Source organism: Podarcis gaigeae (assembly GCF_964106915.1).
Source record: "Podarcis gaigeae genome assembly, chromosome: 7".
In the NCBI taxonomy this organism is placed as follows: Eukaryota; Metazoa; Chordata; class Lepidosauria; order Squamata; family Lacertidae; genus Podarcis; species Podarcis gaigeae.
The window spans coordinates 58,151,872-58,167,999 of record NC_139683.1 but is presented as its reverse complement, the minus strand read 5'-3'; the positions used below and the strand labels follow the sequence as shown (position 1 = coordinate 58,167,999).

Here is a 16,128-nt window from a genome sequence, read left to right as displayed (position 1 = left end):
CTGTAACCCGAGGTACCACTGTACTCACTTGAGTTTCTTGAAGGCCTCCCTGCCACCGGCGACATAGTGCTCTCCGCTCTGAATCTCATCTAGCTGTCGGACGCGGTGGCCACCGCGGGGGGTGTAGATATTCCGCACGGCCCCAAAGGGAGCATTCACCCCACCGGTCACTTCTTTTAGGAAGACATCGAAGCTGGACACCTTCTTCTCGTGGATGATCACTCGGCGCCCTGGGAAGAACGGATCTCCGTTGCGATACACCATCACACTCTTCACCACCGGCTGCGACAGGCATGTTGGCTTGGCACTGGGACTGCTCATGGCCAGGCTTTGACCCACGTCTTCCGATTCCTCCTTTGAATGGAGCCTTTGGCTCGCACACCTGTTGGTTCAGCAAGGAACAGGCTTTATTCTCCCTACCGCCTCTCTCTCTCCTGCAGACCTGTTAAAATCCCTGTTTGCAGTACGCGTACTGCATGTATGCACACACAGTCAACCAAGACGGGCACACTGGGACCACCACCAATGGTATCTCTCTGCCTGAAAGTACCAGAGATGCTCTTAGTGCGTCCCTAAGGTGTCAATTTCAAAGCAGTTTAAAGAGCAACTTGTGCTAGGCAACCAGTTCTCGCCACTCTCCGGAGAATGGTAATGCCATCAGGAGTTTCTTATCCTACATGCTTAGTCTACAAGCGTAAAGCAGAAACAGTGACTGAGCAGAATAAAGAACCACACGCCCCTTTTCCCAACTTTGTAGTCCCAGCATCCAGCTTTGTAGTCACTGGAACAAGGCAACATGTTGTCGTTTTTCTCCAGGAGTCTTCACTCCCCTCGCTTTTCTCCATTCTTCTATGCCATCTTCTTCCTCCTCAAAATCAACCGTGAGGTGGACCTCAAGTGTCCAAAGCGGCCAAAGCTGAACAACAGGTGGCATGTATAAATGGAGAGGAGGAGGACATTATCATCAGGTATTAGGGGGGAGAAATAAAAGCTTTCAGCTGGCAGTATTTTATTGGCCCCAGAGATAGTGGGCAGGAACTGGGAATAGCGGGACTTTTCCTGGCTGAATTCCGATAATATCCTAACAGAAATATGTTCAGTAGAACAAGAGATGGGGTGGCGGGAGGAGAGAGAACACAGAACTGTGAGACACAAAAGAACTTTATTGATGAATTGGTCTTTTTGTAGTTGCATGATTTCAGATCTCCCTTCTACCACAGCAGAACAGAATGACAGAGCAGCAAGATGTTAGAGTGGACTGTACCATTTCAGACAACAGGTAAAGCAACCCATGTTGAAAATCCTTGCAAGCAGAAAATAAGCACATCAGGGAAGAAAAGTTGTTGCTTAACTAGTTTTCTACTTGCAGGGAGGCATTTTCCCCTCTCTCTCTCTCTCTTTACATAGTGAAGCATTAAAAACTGTCATTCCTCCACACGCAGTCTGAAGAGAAAACAGTTCATTCTTCACTCCCCTCAGGATGCTGTCTCTCACTGCCACATCCTACTGCAGCCCCACCAGTGTCACATTTTAATAATAATATCTTTATTGTCATTGCCCCCTCTCGGGGACAACGAAATTACATTTAATCGATCCACATGCTTACCCCCTAATTTGCCAGACACACTCTTACTGCAGCCTTGATAAGATATACCCCAGCGATTAATTTCTACAACAAGAGGTCTCAGGGCTCAAGAAGCCACATCAGAGGCACGGGGGGGGGGGGTCCGACTGTGGTTGCTCTGTGATGAAGTGAAAGCACTCTGCATATCCTCAGGAGCATGTTGATCATATGACCACTTCATATGATCCTGGAACAGGTGAGTTCTGGTTTAAATTCACTTTAAACCATGGGATGGAAGGGCAAGGGAGCCCATCCTCTGAATATTTCCTGATGTCTGTCTCAGCTGCTTTTAGAAGGAATAATTTGGCTCAAGGCAGGGAGAGAGATCAGTGCCCTAAAACCCCTTTGAGGGCCCTTCGTATCAAACACCCCCATTTTCAGCTTCTGCTGAGGAAATATCAAGCCTTCAAGATGCCTGGACCAGCACTGCCCTCTTGCCAGGGTGGAAGAAGGCAAGAAATGCCTGTGCTGCTTTTGCAAATGGCTTCGGGCAGATCCAACCCCCCCTCCCCTCCCCGACTTCTTCTTTCTTCTTGGCATTTCCCTTCGGGAAACCCGGGTGCCCAGTTCCAGCTTTCCTCCTCGCCAGCTCTCCCAAGAGAAAGAGAAAGTGTCCCCGTCCGCGCGACACTAAAAGCACTAAAAAACAAAACCAACCTGTGGCTGCTCTTTGGCGTGCACGAGCGTCAGGCTTAACCCACGAAGGGAAAAGAGGCCGATTTAAACAAAAACACTTTAAAAGCAAACAAAGCAAAGTAATTCACACGACCGTGTCGGGCTGGAGGGGGGGGAGCCGCTGTTAGTATCACGTGTGAACACGCAAATCAGGGGGAAGCGGGGGAAAGGGGACAAACGACGCAGCACAAACTAGGGAGCATTTTTGGTTTTGGTCCCCTGTAGAGAAGAACAGAGCAGGAGAAAGGGGAAGAGCACCTGTGCACACAGCAAAGTCCAAATTCTTCTTTTCACTCTGGATATAGGGCAGCCCGTCTTTCTCTCTCTCCACCCAGCAGCGGCTCAGCTGCCAACACCATGAGCTTTACCAAAGAACTGCAGGCTGGCGGCGGCGGCTGTCGCTACCGCAGAATACCTGCCTCATTCTCTCTCCGGGCTGGGTCTCCCAAAGGTAAGAGAGAGGAGCAGGGAGGCTATTCTGGCGGTTTGCTGCTGCTGCTGCGGGAACTTCGGCTCCCGGGGGAGGAGGAGGAGGAGTTGAAGGAGAATGCTATTATTATTATTATTTCCCCAACCCTGCAGTTTCCGTAGCAACGCACATAGCTGCACTCAATGCAAGGAAAGGAAACTGCAGAGTCTCCGCAGGCTTGCAGCTTTCAGGGGCGCCGGCAAGAGAGAAGGGCGCCTCAGGAGGGACCCCCCCCCTCCCGTGGGTGGTAGGGAGAGAAACTATTATTCTTCCCCTTTTCAGTGCCGGATTTACGTATAAACTAAACAAGCTTATAGTTTAGGGCCCCACTCTCTTGAGGGCCCCCCAAAATTTCACTATTAATATATTTCTTCTTAATTGTATTTCAGTTTAACAATTACTTTGATAAAATACATATTTTGTTATGTGCAAATGGTGTTAGATACCTATTAGATCTATAATAATAATAATAATAATAATAATAATAATTTATTATTTGTACCCCACCCATCTGGCTGGGTTTCTCCAGCCACTCTAGACTGCTTCCAACAAAGATTAAAAATACATTAAAATGTCACACTGAACAGGGCTGCCTTCAGATGTCTTCTGAATGTCAGGTAGTTATTTATCGCTTTGACATCTGACGGGAGGGCGTTCCACAGGGCGGGCGCCACTACCGAGAAGGCCCTCTGCCTGGTTCCCTGTAGCTTTGCTTTTCGCTATATATACCATATAGGATATATTCAACACACAAAAAACAGCAACAATTTGTTGTTGGCAAAGGACAGCTGGACATATAAAGGGCCCCATTACCTTCAGTAGCTTAGGGCCTCATCAAACCTAAATCCAGCCCTGCCCCTTTTCTTTTTACTAGGCAAACCGTGGCAGGTGGGAAATGGCTTGAGCCGGACAGAGAGGGGCAAGAGGGCAGCCTGCCTGCCGTCGGTGCAGAAATGGCAAGAGAAGGCACATGGTGGATTGGCAGGCAAAGTTCCTCTTGGGTACCTGGTGGGCCTGCAGGGGAGATTCCCGAGGGCGTGAGATGGCAGTTGGAGGATCCCTCGCTGCTCTTGGGGTTCCAGAGGCGTCTTGGGTTCCTAACTGTTCACAACTGCCATCCGTGGAAGAACGGGCCTGTGGATTATGACTACTCTTACTCCTGTTACTAAACAGATACTGTAGAAACCTCTGAAGATTTCTAAGCACTGGCATGGCGCAGGTATTGAAAAATGTTCGTAGTGCCACCTGAGAGCAGGTGTTCCATTAAGCGCTCATGTCTTGATGAGTCTTCAGCACCACCCCATGTACCATTTGCTGCAGACTGAACGCCAAAGAAGATGGCAAGATCATTGCTTTTCACTGATCGCTTTGATGGATGATAGCCAATGCGGAAGGCCAAGCTAGGCATTACATGGGAGATACACGCAATAGTTTTTTGATGGGTGTATTGTTAATTTCTATTTTATTCAGCGGCCCACTCCTGATTACAGCTTTCCACAATTCCTCTTTAAAGAGAGAGAGAGAGAGAGAGAGAGAGAGAGAGAGAGAGAGAGAACAGAGATGGTTACATGTGTCTCCTGAGTATCTTTGGTTTAGTAAAAAAAATAAACAGGCCACAAGGATAATAGGCTATCATATTCACACTTACCCAGGAATTCCATTCAGGGCTTATTTCCAAGAAGACATGCGTAGGATTGAACTGTAATTCCCATCCAAACCTTGGAACAAGATGAATGACCTGCTAATGCTACTAAAAGAAGCAAGCATATTAAGGGGTCTCCCTCACCTCTCGCCTCTCCTTCCCTCTCCTCCTTTTTTCAGTTTATCACTTCTTTAGTTATATGGTACTTCTAATCAGTGCTTTTTTCCTAAAATAATGTTTAGGGGTACTCTCATTTTGACTCACGAAAATCACCAGGAAAGGAAAGGAAGCCGCCATTGGAGGTGGTAACAACTATCACCCTGCTTGATTCCAACTCCTACTTCACACATTAAACGCTCGCTTCCATCTGAGACTCAGGAAACACCATGACGGGAAATGAGGCCGCCATCGAGGGTAGCAACGGAACTGACAGTTCACTGTGCTGTTCAACAGAACTGACGATTCACTGTGCTAGAATTTTTTTTTTTTTAAGTTTCTTCTCCTGTTAGATTCACAAAACGTTTAGGGGTATGCGTACCCTGCTTCTCCCCAGAAAAAAGCACTGCTTCTTCTAATCGTCAATTTGTCCTTCAGGGATCTACAGCAATGATGGCCGGACTTCTTGTCAAGAATGCCACATATCAAATCCAAAAGACCATGGCTGTGCACATGCCATACATTTACAGCATGTGACTTCCCCCAAAGAATAATGGGAACAGCAATTTGTTAAGGGTGCTGGGAATTATAGTTCTGTGAGGACTATCCCAGGATTCTTTGAGTGAAGCAGCGTGCTCTAAATGTACACAGCCAAAAGTACTTCAGTGAACACTATATACATATGTATGCATACTACATATGTATGCCCAGAATATCATCTGAAGGCACATGAGGCCCCCAGCTCGCTGAAGCTAAGCAGCTCTAGTTCTGATCAGTGCCTGGATGATTAATCTCCTAGGAATCCTGTGTAAGCCGCTTCAGGTACCATAAAAGAAGAAAGGCCGTGATATAAACTTGAGAAAAGAAATATTATGTACTTCACCAGGTAACAAGCAGGAGCAAGGGAGGAATGAGTGCAAGGCATAACGCTTTGTTCCTGCGCCACAGTTTGCTTGTCCCTGTACAATTTGTGCCATCAATACCCCGGGTCTGGAATCTTCTAGATTCTGGAGCAATCAATAATCCAGATGCGAGTTACACATCATTTATAAAATTTGATTATTGTGAAAAAGTGCAAGCTTTTTTATCATATTCAGATTGTAATCTCCTGGTAGTTCTGCCACCTTAAAAAGCTCAGGGGGTAGTGGCACAAGAGAGGGCATTCTCTGTGGCAGCTCTTAAGTTGTGGAACTCTCTCGCCACAGAGGTGCATTCAGAGACTTCATTATACAGTTTTCAGCAAATTCTGAAGATGCACCTCTTTACCCTGGCCTTTTGACACCTGAGATGTATATTTTCAGAGCCATCCTACTTTTTGTGGTTGCATTTAGTAGTAGTAGTAGTAAAGGATTTTAAATTGTTGTAACCCACCCTTATTTACCCAAGGAGGGCAAATAAGAATAAGAATAATATTAAACCATCATTCATTCATCAATGAAAGTCACAATACCACTCTATTCTGCCTTGATCAAGCCACACTTGAAGTACAGTGGTACCTCTGGTTATGAACTTAACTTGTTCCGGAGGTCCGTTCTTAACCTGAAACCGTCCTTAACCTGAGGTACCACATTAGCTAATAGGGCCTTCCGCTGCTGCCGTGCCACCGCCACACAATTTCTGTTCTCATCCTGAGGTAAAGTTCTTAACTCAAGGTACTACTTCCAGGTTGGCGGAGTCTGTAACCCCAAGTGTTTGTATCCTGAGGAGTTTGTAACCTGAGGTACCACTGTACTGTATCCACTTCTGGGCGCCATGACTTAAGAAGGATGTTGACAGGCTAGAACATGTGCAGAAGAGGGCAACCAAGATGATCAAGACTCTGGAAACCAAGCCTCGTGAGGAACGGTTGAGGGAACTGAGTATGCTAAGCCCGGAGAAAATGAGACTGAGAGGGGACATGATAGTCATCTTCAAATATATTAATTTCTTTCTAAGATCCATCAAAACCCAAACATTTTCTGATGGTTCAGTCTGGAAACAAGAATTTATCTGATAGATGCTTTGGAGATGGAATTGTTTAAAAGAATATTATATAATGAACAACAATTACTCTTTAGGCATATATATTTAGTATTGTATTCAGTTATCAGTTTTGCAAACTTTCTCCAAAGGCATATTTTAAGCTTTGGGCAGTGCTTTCTTTAGCTGCCCAAATGATTTTTGTTGTATCTCAAAATGCTGTGTACATCAAGTCTTAAATATTAGGCTCCTAATACGGCCAGATTACATTTGCTTCAGTTTAGAGTCCCAAATATCCCTAATTACCCTTACCTTAATTAAATTTACTTGGAAATTAAATCCCGTTTACTTATTTTGTACAAGTGAAGCACTGGACAGGAGCCTTAGAAAAACTTTATTATTGGGGGAAATTTTACAAGAGAAAGCTCAACACCACTCTCTTTATTTGCACTTCGCAACTTTACTAGTCCTCCTTTTCCAGAAGATTAGCTCTGACATATTTTTTTAACCAGACTTTTACAAGACAACGGCCAAAAGGGCAAACCACAAGAAACCAATGAAAGGCTCCCCCCCTCTCTTTTTTTTGCAGGGGTGTCTTAACTGAGCCCTGTGTTATTCATAGTATAAACTATACTTGTCTATTCCCAACTTGCCCCAGCACTGGGCCGGGCCAGCCATTAGGCAGGCTGAAGCAACCACTTCAGGCTGCATATGCTACAGGGCAGGCAACGGTAGCTCCCAGCTGTTCCTCCTGAGCCCCCCAGCTATTTTCCTCTATTGCCACAGAGCCACTTCATATCCTCGAAACTGGGTTGTTATGTTTGGTGTAGTGGAAGATGCTATCCTGTTGCCAGTTGTCAGGGAACTGACATCGGAGCCAGAAGTGGAGGCAGGGCTCCCAAGCGATGCCGGAGAAGGGCCAAGCAGGGAGAGAGGGGACTCATCAGCTGGGGAAGGAAATCAGCGTAACACCAGGGATAAAGGGGGGCGGATGGGGGAATCGGAGAGAGGGCTCCAGGACTCTTCGCTGGAGATCAGCGGGGAGAGCACAGGTCCTCTGCTACCCATACCCACCCTGCGCAGAAGACTTCCGCGCAGGGAAAGTAGGTGTAGACTTGGTTTCAAAGATCCTCTTTGCTGGAAGAAGTTCAAGAAACGCCCACTGACGGATTCTGCTAGCGACTGAACAGCCACAAAGTGAAGGACTGTCCAGCCAGGAAAGGTTTAACCAGGCTACCTAGCCAGGAGTGGCGGCAACTTACGCACGAGCAACCCCATATAACCATTACACCAGTGCTAGAAGTAAGCTTGTGTGTGTGTGGAATGGGGAATGGAAGCCATCTTGTCCTTTACTTCAGGCAGCAAAAGGCCTTGCTAAGCCCCACTGAACTCACTTAAGTCTTGCTTCAGAGAGAGAGATCTGTCTGTCTGCTTCCACTATGAAACACTCGGGTTAATTCTTGTTTTTCATTGAGAACTGGTGAGTTCTCTTTACATGAACTGTGCCATGCATCTAACGGGAGTTTTACTTCATAGAATTGTAGAGTCGTAAGACATTCCTAGTCCAACCCGCTACAATGCAGGAATCTTTTTACACAGCTTGGGGCTTGAACCCAGAACCCTGAAATTAAGAGTTTCATGCTCTACCGACTGAGCTATCTCAAGCTGACAGTTTGTTTAACAAAATTTATATACCTGCTTGATTGTGGACAAAAAGAAACTCTCAATGGTTTACAATAATATAAAACAAACTTTACAATTCTCGATGAAAAAAACAATGTAAAGGGTTTAAAAATATTCAGGATTATTAAAATCAACAGAGGCTTTAAAAAGATTGAAACACAGCAGCACCTGCGTGTCTCGATTGGCTTGCCTAAAGAAAAATATTTTAAGCGTGTGCCCAAAAAAGTACAGTTTCGCCGTTTCCGCTGCAATATATGGAACTACATCTCACGCAAAAAGATGCACGTGTGTTATCAGAGTACATTCAGTTCCTTGATTTACCCAGGCAGGTAATCTTGCAAGCCTCCATCACCAAGAAAGGTCTCGCGTCACCTCCAAAAAAGAACCCAATATTCAGAAGGCTACAAATTCACGTAACACCTGACAGGAGAGGTAGCAGGTATACAACATTGACTACAGGAAGACGAAAATGTTTTTCCATCAAAGCAGAGAGGCTTGGCTGTGTGAAACTGGCTCACAAACAAGAAGAGGCTGGTATGATAGCGAGAAGAAATTACAGCTTCCAGAATCTCTCACTGGCAATGCTATAACCTGTGTACAAACAAGAGCTTCTCCCAGCTGAGTGTGTGAGAGAGTTTGTGGAATGTTATCTGCGGAGGGTTAGTAGTAGCACCAATGAGATCTGATGGTTAAATTTTTACTCAGAGAAGGTCAGGTATGGTTACTTTAGGTGGTTTGTCAGTGAAGGGGGCTTCATAAAAAGGAATTCCATTCAGAAATAGCAAAAGTGTGTTTCTTCATCTTTCGGCAGTCTTTTTGTACGAGTATAATTTGTATTTCACAAGTCCATACATATCATATACAGTGGTACCTCAGTTTACAAACAGCCCTGTTAACGAACTATTCGGTTTACAAACTCCACAAAACTGGAAGTTTACCCCTGGTCTACGAACGGAAGTCAAATGGTGGAAGGGCATCGGCAGTGGGAGGCCTCATTAGGGAAAGCGCACCTCGGTTTAAGAATGGATTCGGTTTAAGAACAGACTTCAGGAATGGATTAAGTTTGTAAACTGAGGAACCACTGTATTTAGTCATTTTGATCCATAGCACCAACACACCATGTAAGGAATAAGGGTGAAATTCCCATGAAAGCTCTAGAAAGCACCCGATAGCCTTAATTCAAAGTATGAACATAGTAAATAAACTTTAACCAGAAATATCTTTGTTTAAAGATCTGCACTATAAAACACTGCTCATAATCAACTTAAGACTTTTGCCTCCTTTCTCACACTCGTTTGTAGAAGGGGTAATGCTGACCTGACAGGACATTATTAGCATGTATCAAAATTAAAATAATTTCATTTATTGACTTGCACTGCTCAGTGCCGTTTTGCTTACCTACCTTTAAAAACAACAACCCGTATTTCAACATACAGGATGATAAAAGCAGACAGGAATTTTCTCCTTTCTTTTTATCTCAGCTTTCAGGAAGGGGGAAAAATCCCCCCCTGCTGTGAGCTACAAAGAAGGTGGTTAACCATTACAAAAAAAAAAGTAATTTAGAGGAGAGCAGTGTTTGATGTTCTACTGTTACTGGTTAACAGTTGGGTTTTTCAATTTTGCCTTAATTAATAAATGTGAAAGGGCAGTACTACCACTTTAGTATACACTCCTTTTTATATATTGCAGTCTTCAAATGCCTTGTGCCAGTGTTTCTTAATTTTAAATGATTTATTACTGTTAAAGACAGGCGGCCCAGTCGCAGCTGCCTGTGCTGCAATACCTAACGGCACATTCTAACCCAGACAGGTGGACAGAGATGTCTTTGTCTACTCCACTGTCCTTTCAGACCACATTGCTCAGCAGGAGCCATACCCCAACTCCATTCATGCTTTGCTCCTTCCCCATCGGAAGAAGTATCTTGGGTATCGGAGATCTGCCGCATAAAGACAAAGGAAGACTATGAGTTGCCTCGAGCCAAAGGCTGCTACTGTGCTTGACCTTGGATTGGCCTCTACAATGGCACAAGGACCCTAAATGTCCAGGGCTGGAACCTAAGAGGTCCACAAACTGCTACTTTATGGGATCAGGACAGTCCTCCAAGTTCCAGCAATTCCTATGGGCTTTAGACTGCTGCCCTTGTTGGTGTTTTGGTAGACAGTTCACTCATATCTGTACAGAAAAATAAAGAGTTCAATTACTGTTTCTTCCTTTCTGTATGGTCAGGTGCTATCTTCAAATGAATGTGTGGAGGTTGCTGGCCAGCAGCCATGATAGGCACATTCTACCTCCACTCTCAAAGGCAGTACACGTCTGAGTGCCAGTAGCCAGAAACTGCAGGAGGAGATAATGCTGTTGGGCTCAGGTCTTGCATGCAGGTTTCTCATAGGCATCTAGCTGGCCTCTGTGAGAACAGGATGCTAGACTAGATGGGACACAGGCCTGAAAGGCTCAAACACCAGCCCAGATTACCAAATGTTCTGTGGTAATAGTCAAAAGCTAAAGGTAAAAAGGTAAAGGATCCCTGGAAGGTTAAGTCCAATCAAAGGTGACTATGGGGTTGTGGCACTCATTTCGCTTTCAGGCTGAGGGAGCTGGCATTTGTCCACAGACAGCTTTCTGGGTCATGTGGCCAGCATGACTAAACCACAGAAACCAGAGCACACGGAAATGCTGTTTACCTTGCCGCCGCAGCAGTACATATTTATCTACTTGCACTGGTGTGCTTTTGAACTGCTAGGGTGACAGGAGCTGGGACAGAGCAACAGGAGCTCACCCCGTCGCGGGGAATCGAACTGCAAGCCCAAGAGGCTCAGTGGTTTAGACCACAGCGCCACCCACATCCCAGGTAATAGTCAACACACCTTTAAAGCCCTAAATGGCCTGAGACCATATTACTTGAAAAAAATGCCCCCCCATAGGTACACATTAGAACCTTGAGAATTTTTTTCAAAAGCCCTGCTTTGGAAGAAAGAATGAAAAACAATCCTAACCAGGCAGCAGTCTCCATGCATGAAGTTACCACAGCATTTCACTCCTGGCTACAGCAGCACCTACTATTCAATAATAATAATATTAATAATAATAATAATAATTTATTATTTAAACCATCTGGCTGGGTTTCCCCAGCCACTCTGGGCGGCTTCCAACAAAACTTTAAAAATACATTAAAACATCAGTCATTAAAAACTTCCCTAAACAGGGCTCCATGGACTCCTACAGAGTGAATTCAGTTGCACCCTCATTTGGGTTGTTGTGTTACACAAAATTCTCTACACGGGACCAGTATATGAAGGGAGTCAGGGTTCTGCATAACGTTGTTTATCCTTCTCTCTGAGCTGCCTTGTCCATTCCCCACCCCTTTTTGCCCTCTTCACTGACTTAACCTCCACCAGCAGGGCTGTCGATAGATGCTCCTGTCTTAAAGACACCTCATCTGGGAGGGAGATAACGCCTAACCTGTCCCAGCTGACATATTTTGACATTAGGATTGCACCGTTACTTAGCCAGGCAGACATTCCAATAATGTTATTACAATATCTCACAGTTCCTGCCAGCGGAATCTAGCAAAGAAAAACAACTCTACTCTGGCCTCATAGATGCACCGATGTGAGGCTTCATTTTGGTATGCATTTGAGCATCACTGCCAAGGATACACTAGCAGGCATAATATTTGTATGATAAGGTGAATTTAAATATCACCGCTCCTGCATGCAATGCCATCAGGAAGATCTTCCAAGTGCCATGCAGAAGCAAGAATTAATGTTTAAACCACTGGACCACGGTGACTGTTCTTCACAGGATTATGGAGGTCTAAACAGGAAATTGTCCTGATGCCACATGGAAGGCAGCTGGAATTTCAATGAACCTGTTTCAGTTTTTAAGTAAACTTTAGCAAAATAAAAAAGTACATTTCACTGCACAGGAACAACCTCAATATATCCTTCTGTATTTCTGCCATATCTGGTGTTACACATAATAATGTAATTAAGGAAACGTCACTGATAGTGTTAATTAAAAGATTCTAGCAGAACGGTATTTAAACGCTTTCTGTTAAATGGCTTGTCCAGTCATGATTTAGAATTACAACGATCAACGCTGTGCATCTAAGAACAAGCAAAACAATAGCATTTGGTTTATGCACAGCAATAATTCTAGAATAATTGGACTGCCTTAATCAGCAGTTTGAATTACTCGTTACTGGGCGCTCCGACTCTCTAGTGCTAATTGAAGCAAATGAAATACTAATGGCATTTGCACATTATTTTTAAAACCTGGGCCACCGTTATTTCAGGGGCTCATAAAATTCCCTGTCCAAACATTAAATTACAAGGCAACGAAAGCCATTAAAGCATGCCAGCTTCCTTTTTGTTGTAAATGCTGCACCCCTGTGCGAACTCTGTTAATTAGCCGCAGGCTGTTGTTTTATTTTTAAGTGAAGCTCAGTCTCCTGAGGTGTATTGGAGAAGAAGTCAGAAGATAGGTGAGAAGATCCTTATGAAATGCAAGTCTGCCACAGAAAGAAAGTGACCCTTAAAGGGAAAGAAGAAAATTTGCACACACAGAGACTGCCTCTCTCTGCTCAGTAATGTTGAAATAAGAATTCTTTGTTAGCATGCAGGCTACTCCAAGAAGAATTTTAATACTGCCCACCAAAGGGTGGGTCAAAGTGGGGCAGAGGTTAATGTCATCCATAACTAGCAAAGTTTATTCTTAACATTCCCCCTCTGCTCTCTTAGCACTCTGTCACCCTCTAGTGTGACTTTACTACTACAACAAAAAATGAACATAGGTGGTTGTCTGGGCTCTTAATGACTCCAACTGTATTCTGTAGAATGAAGTCTGGAGAGCAGCACATTCTACTTGACACCGTCTTCTAACATTTGGAAATGCAGGGGCCGGGCCAGGTTTCGAAGCAATGGCTTCAGGAAAAGATGGAATGGTGGGAAATGAGAGATACGAAGGGAATGTGTTTGAGGAAATTGACAGGCCTTTATCTAGAATAAATTAAAGGGCATCTCCAAGATTCTCATTTCTACTATGGTTTAGAATTCCTTTCTTCGTCCCATGCACTAACAAGGCAATTTAGTTCCCAAACTAGAAAATGAAAAGAATAGTTGTGACCAACCTCATTTTGACAATTAAATATGCTTTACTATGTAAGGTTATGTAACTGTGCCATAGCACCATTACACCACATATCTGGATTCATTTTTATTACCATTCTGTACCAGCATGAGTTTGACCAAACTGTGGGAGGCAGTGGAAGACAGGAGTGCCTGGCGTGATCTGGTCATGGGGTCACGAAGAGTCGTACACGACTAAACAACAACAATGCCAAAATAATCACTAAATATATTAGGACAGTTGACATTTCATTCTACCAGTGTAGCTTAATTTATAGGCCTTAATAGGCAACAATAAATACTACCTCTACCCTGCGAAAAGCTTCACCCGATCATTTTGGCACTTGAAGATGCTGTTAAAGGCACAAGTGGGTAACCCTATAACATTCACTGGCTAAATTTCTACTATAATACAGCCGTACCTTGGTTCTTGAACTTAATTTGTTCCGGAAGTCCGTTCGACTCCCAAAACCGTTCAAAAGCCAAGGTGCAGCTTCCAATTGGCTGCAGGAGCTTCCTGCACTCAAGTGGAAGCTGTGTTGAACATTTGTCAATAAAGGGATGTGACTACAGCAAATGCAGCTGGGGATTCTTATGGGCTGTGGTCCACAAATATTTTGCCAAGATAAATTTATTCGTCTGTATCAGTGTTTCCCAAAACTGGGTCTCCAGCTGTTTTTGGACTACAACTCCCATCATCCCTAGCTAGCAAGACCAGTAGCCAGGGATGATGGGAATTGTAGTCTGAAAACAACTGGAGACACCAAGTTGGGAAACACTGGTCTATATGGTACCACCAAAAAATGTTGTTTTTATAGGCTGAAGAATAAATATCAGGGTATTTACTGGATCAGGTATTGGGGGGGAAACAGCCGCTCGTGCTCTCCTGCTCTTGTTTTCTACACAATATTTTCTTAATGTCTTTTGTTTGGGTTGTATCCTTGACATCCAGCCATCTCAAACACTGTTTCACTATTTCATATACTGCCACCTGCTGCAGGCACACAAAACTCAAACTAATTCCCTAGATCTGAAAGTAATTTTTAATCTCCCACTAAAATAGAGGGAGAAATCTGTCATTAAAGCTGTAATCCTAAACACACTTACTAGGGAGTAAGCACCGTTAAACATAGAAGGACTTTCTTCTGAGTAAATCTGAAATTTCAGCATAGTTTACTAGTTTCACTACTATCATCATTCCTTCTAACAGCAAATTTGGGTGCTTGAGAGCTGACAGGATTGGGCACTGAGGAAACAAGAAGAAGATATTAGTATGCTCAGATGAATTTAAAGCTATGCAATAGTACAAAAAAAAATTAAGGTGGGGGAACCTCCCCAGCTCAAAGTAGCCTAATGACTTGAGGGGTCACAGAATGTTGTGTCAATTGGGGGGGGGAGGAGAGAATAGTAAATCGACTTGCTTGAGCATCTTGCAACCTACATTATCCTGTAAGAAAGCACAGCTGGCTGGCATCCTGAACTGGGACACTCCTGTTAGTGAGCAAAGACAGTGCAACAGCCAGCCATTTGAATTTAGAGAAGTTCGCAGCTAGCCTGTGAGACTGACAAAGTATAATGTGCTGTCTGTGATCTTCTGGTCCTAACGCCAGTAAGATTTGGGCAACTGTGTTCTATACCAGCCGTATCTTCCGATGGATGAGTGTCGTAAACCTCTTTGGACACAGCTCACTGTGGAAAGGTGATAGGTAAATAAACTCAGTCCATCAAATCAAACTGTTTTCAAAGGCTAGAAATGCTGTCTTCACCCACCAGAGTCTTCCATCCCCCTTCTCCCTGCTGGCTAGAAAGGTTGCTGTGACAGGATGACTTTGATTGCAAATGGTCAAGAGGGAAATGAAAGGGGGGAAATAACATGAGCATTCCAAGTCAGTCCAGAAAGCTGGGCATTGTGTCAGGCGTCACAAGACAAAAATGTTGCCACATTAATTAAGATGTGCAAAACTCCTTGACCCCTGGATTTAAAACAAGTTAAATTTTAAATTTAAAAGAGCCCTGGCTTGAACCAGGATCATGAAAACATGGACCAAAGTTGATTAGCCTGTTCAATGACTTTTTTCTTGTCTTCATATTGCTGTCTTGTGGATGGAAGTGCAGAAAAGAAAATCTTGTAAACAGTTTAATCTTCTCTTTATGCTTTCATGTTGTAAATCTTTTAGAGTTCTTCCTCTAGAGACCATAGACATTCACATGGAAATCCTGTCCTGTTGAATAGCAGCAACTTAGCCTACAAACGACCCTGAAATAAATACATTAACCCATGTCTCAGCTTCATGTACAAATCCTACAAATGATTGTTTTTTCCGTTGTTTATGTGTTCCGGCAAAGTACAGTCCAGCTCCTCTGTTAAACACCCTCTTTCTCCTTGCAGACAGAAGGCCTATTTAAAAGTGGGTGCTCAGAGAAGGAAAGCAGACTTTGTATGCAAAAGGTCCCAAGGTCAGTCCTGGGGGCATCTCCAGGTACAGCAGGGAAAGACTCCTGCAGTCAGTGCAAGAACATAATTTGAGGCAGGAGCGGCAATTATCTGACTCTGTGAAATGTAGAGTGGGCAGGGTTCAAGGAAGTCAGGCCATAACGAATGCAGCCAGTGCCGGATTTAGGTTTGATGAGGCCCTAAGCCAGGCTTCCTCAACCTTGGCCCGCCAGATGTTTTTGGCCTACAACTCCCATGATCGCTAGCTAGCAGGACCAGTGGTCAGGGATGATGGGAATTGTAGTCTCAAAACATCTGGAAGGCCAAGGTTGAGGAAGCCTGCCCTAAGCTACTGAAGAT

The 16,128-nt window shown here is 44.2% G+C and overlaps 2 protein-coding genes and 1 long non-coding RNA gene across 11 annotated transcripts in view; 1 reads left to right on the top strand and 2 right to left on the bottom strand.

Moving 5' to 3' along the window:
* The window catches only part of DCDC2 (doublecortin domain containing 2), a 45,141-nt gene extending 40,243 nt beyond the window's left edge, over positions 1 to 4,898 (bottom strand). For 4 of the 9 annotated variants that reach the window (XM_083746978.1, XM_083746985.1, XM_083746981.1 and 1 more), the window contains exons 1-2: positions 2,558 to 2,656; positions 29 to 382 (exon numbers count right to left, since the gene is read on the bottom strand). In XM_083746978.1, coding sequence (XP_083603104.1) covers positions 29 to 321 — 293 coding nt within the window. In that variant the 5' untranslated portion in view covers positions 322 to 382; positions 2,558 to 2,656. The other 5 variants (XM_083746979.1, XM_083746982.1, XM_083746983.1 and 2 more) reach the window with 5 other exon arrangements.
* Positions 1 to 16,128, bottom strand: part of GPLD1 (glycosylphosphatidylinositol specific phospholipase D1) — a 234,000-nt gene that overhangs the window by 176,419 nt on the left and 41,453 nt on the right. The gene's annotated exons all lie outside the window — the stretch shown is intronic.
* Positions 2,632 to 6,864, top strand: LOC310848261. Its single transcript, XR_014566241.1, has 2 exons — positions 2,632 to 2,750; positions 4,653 to 6,864. It is a non-coding gene; the product is annotated as an uncharacterized lncRNA (long non-coding RNA).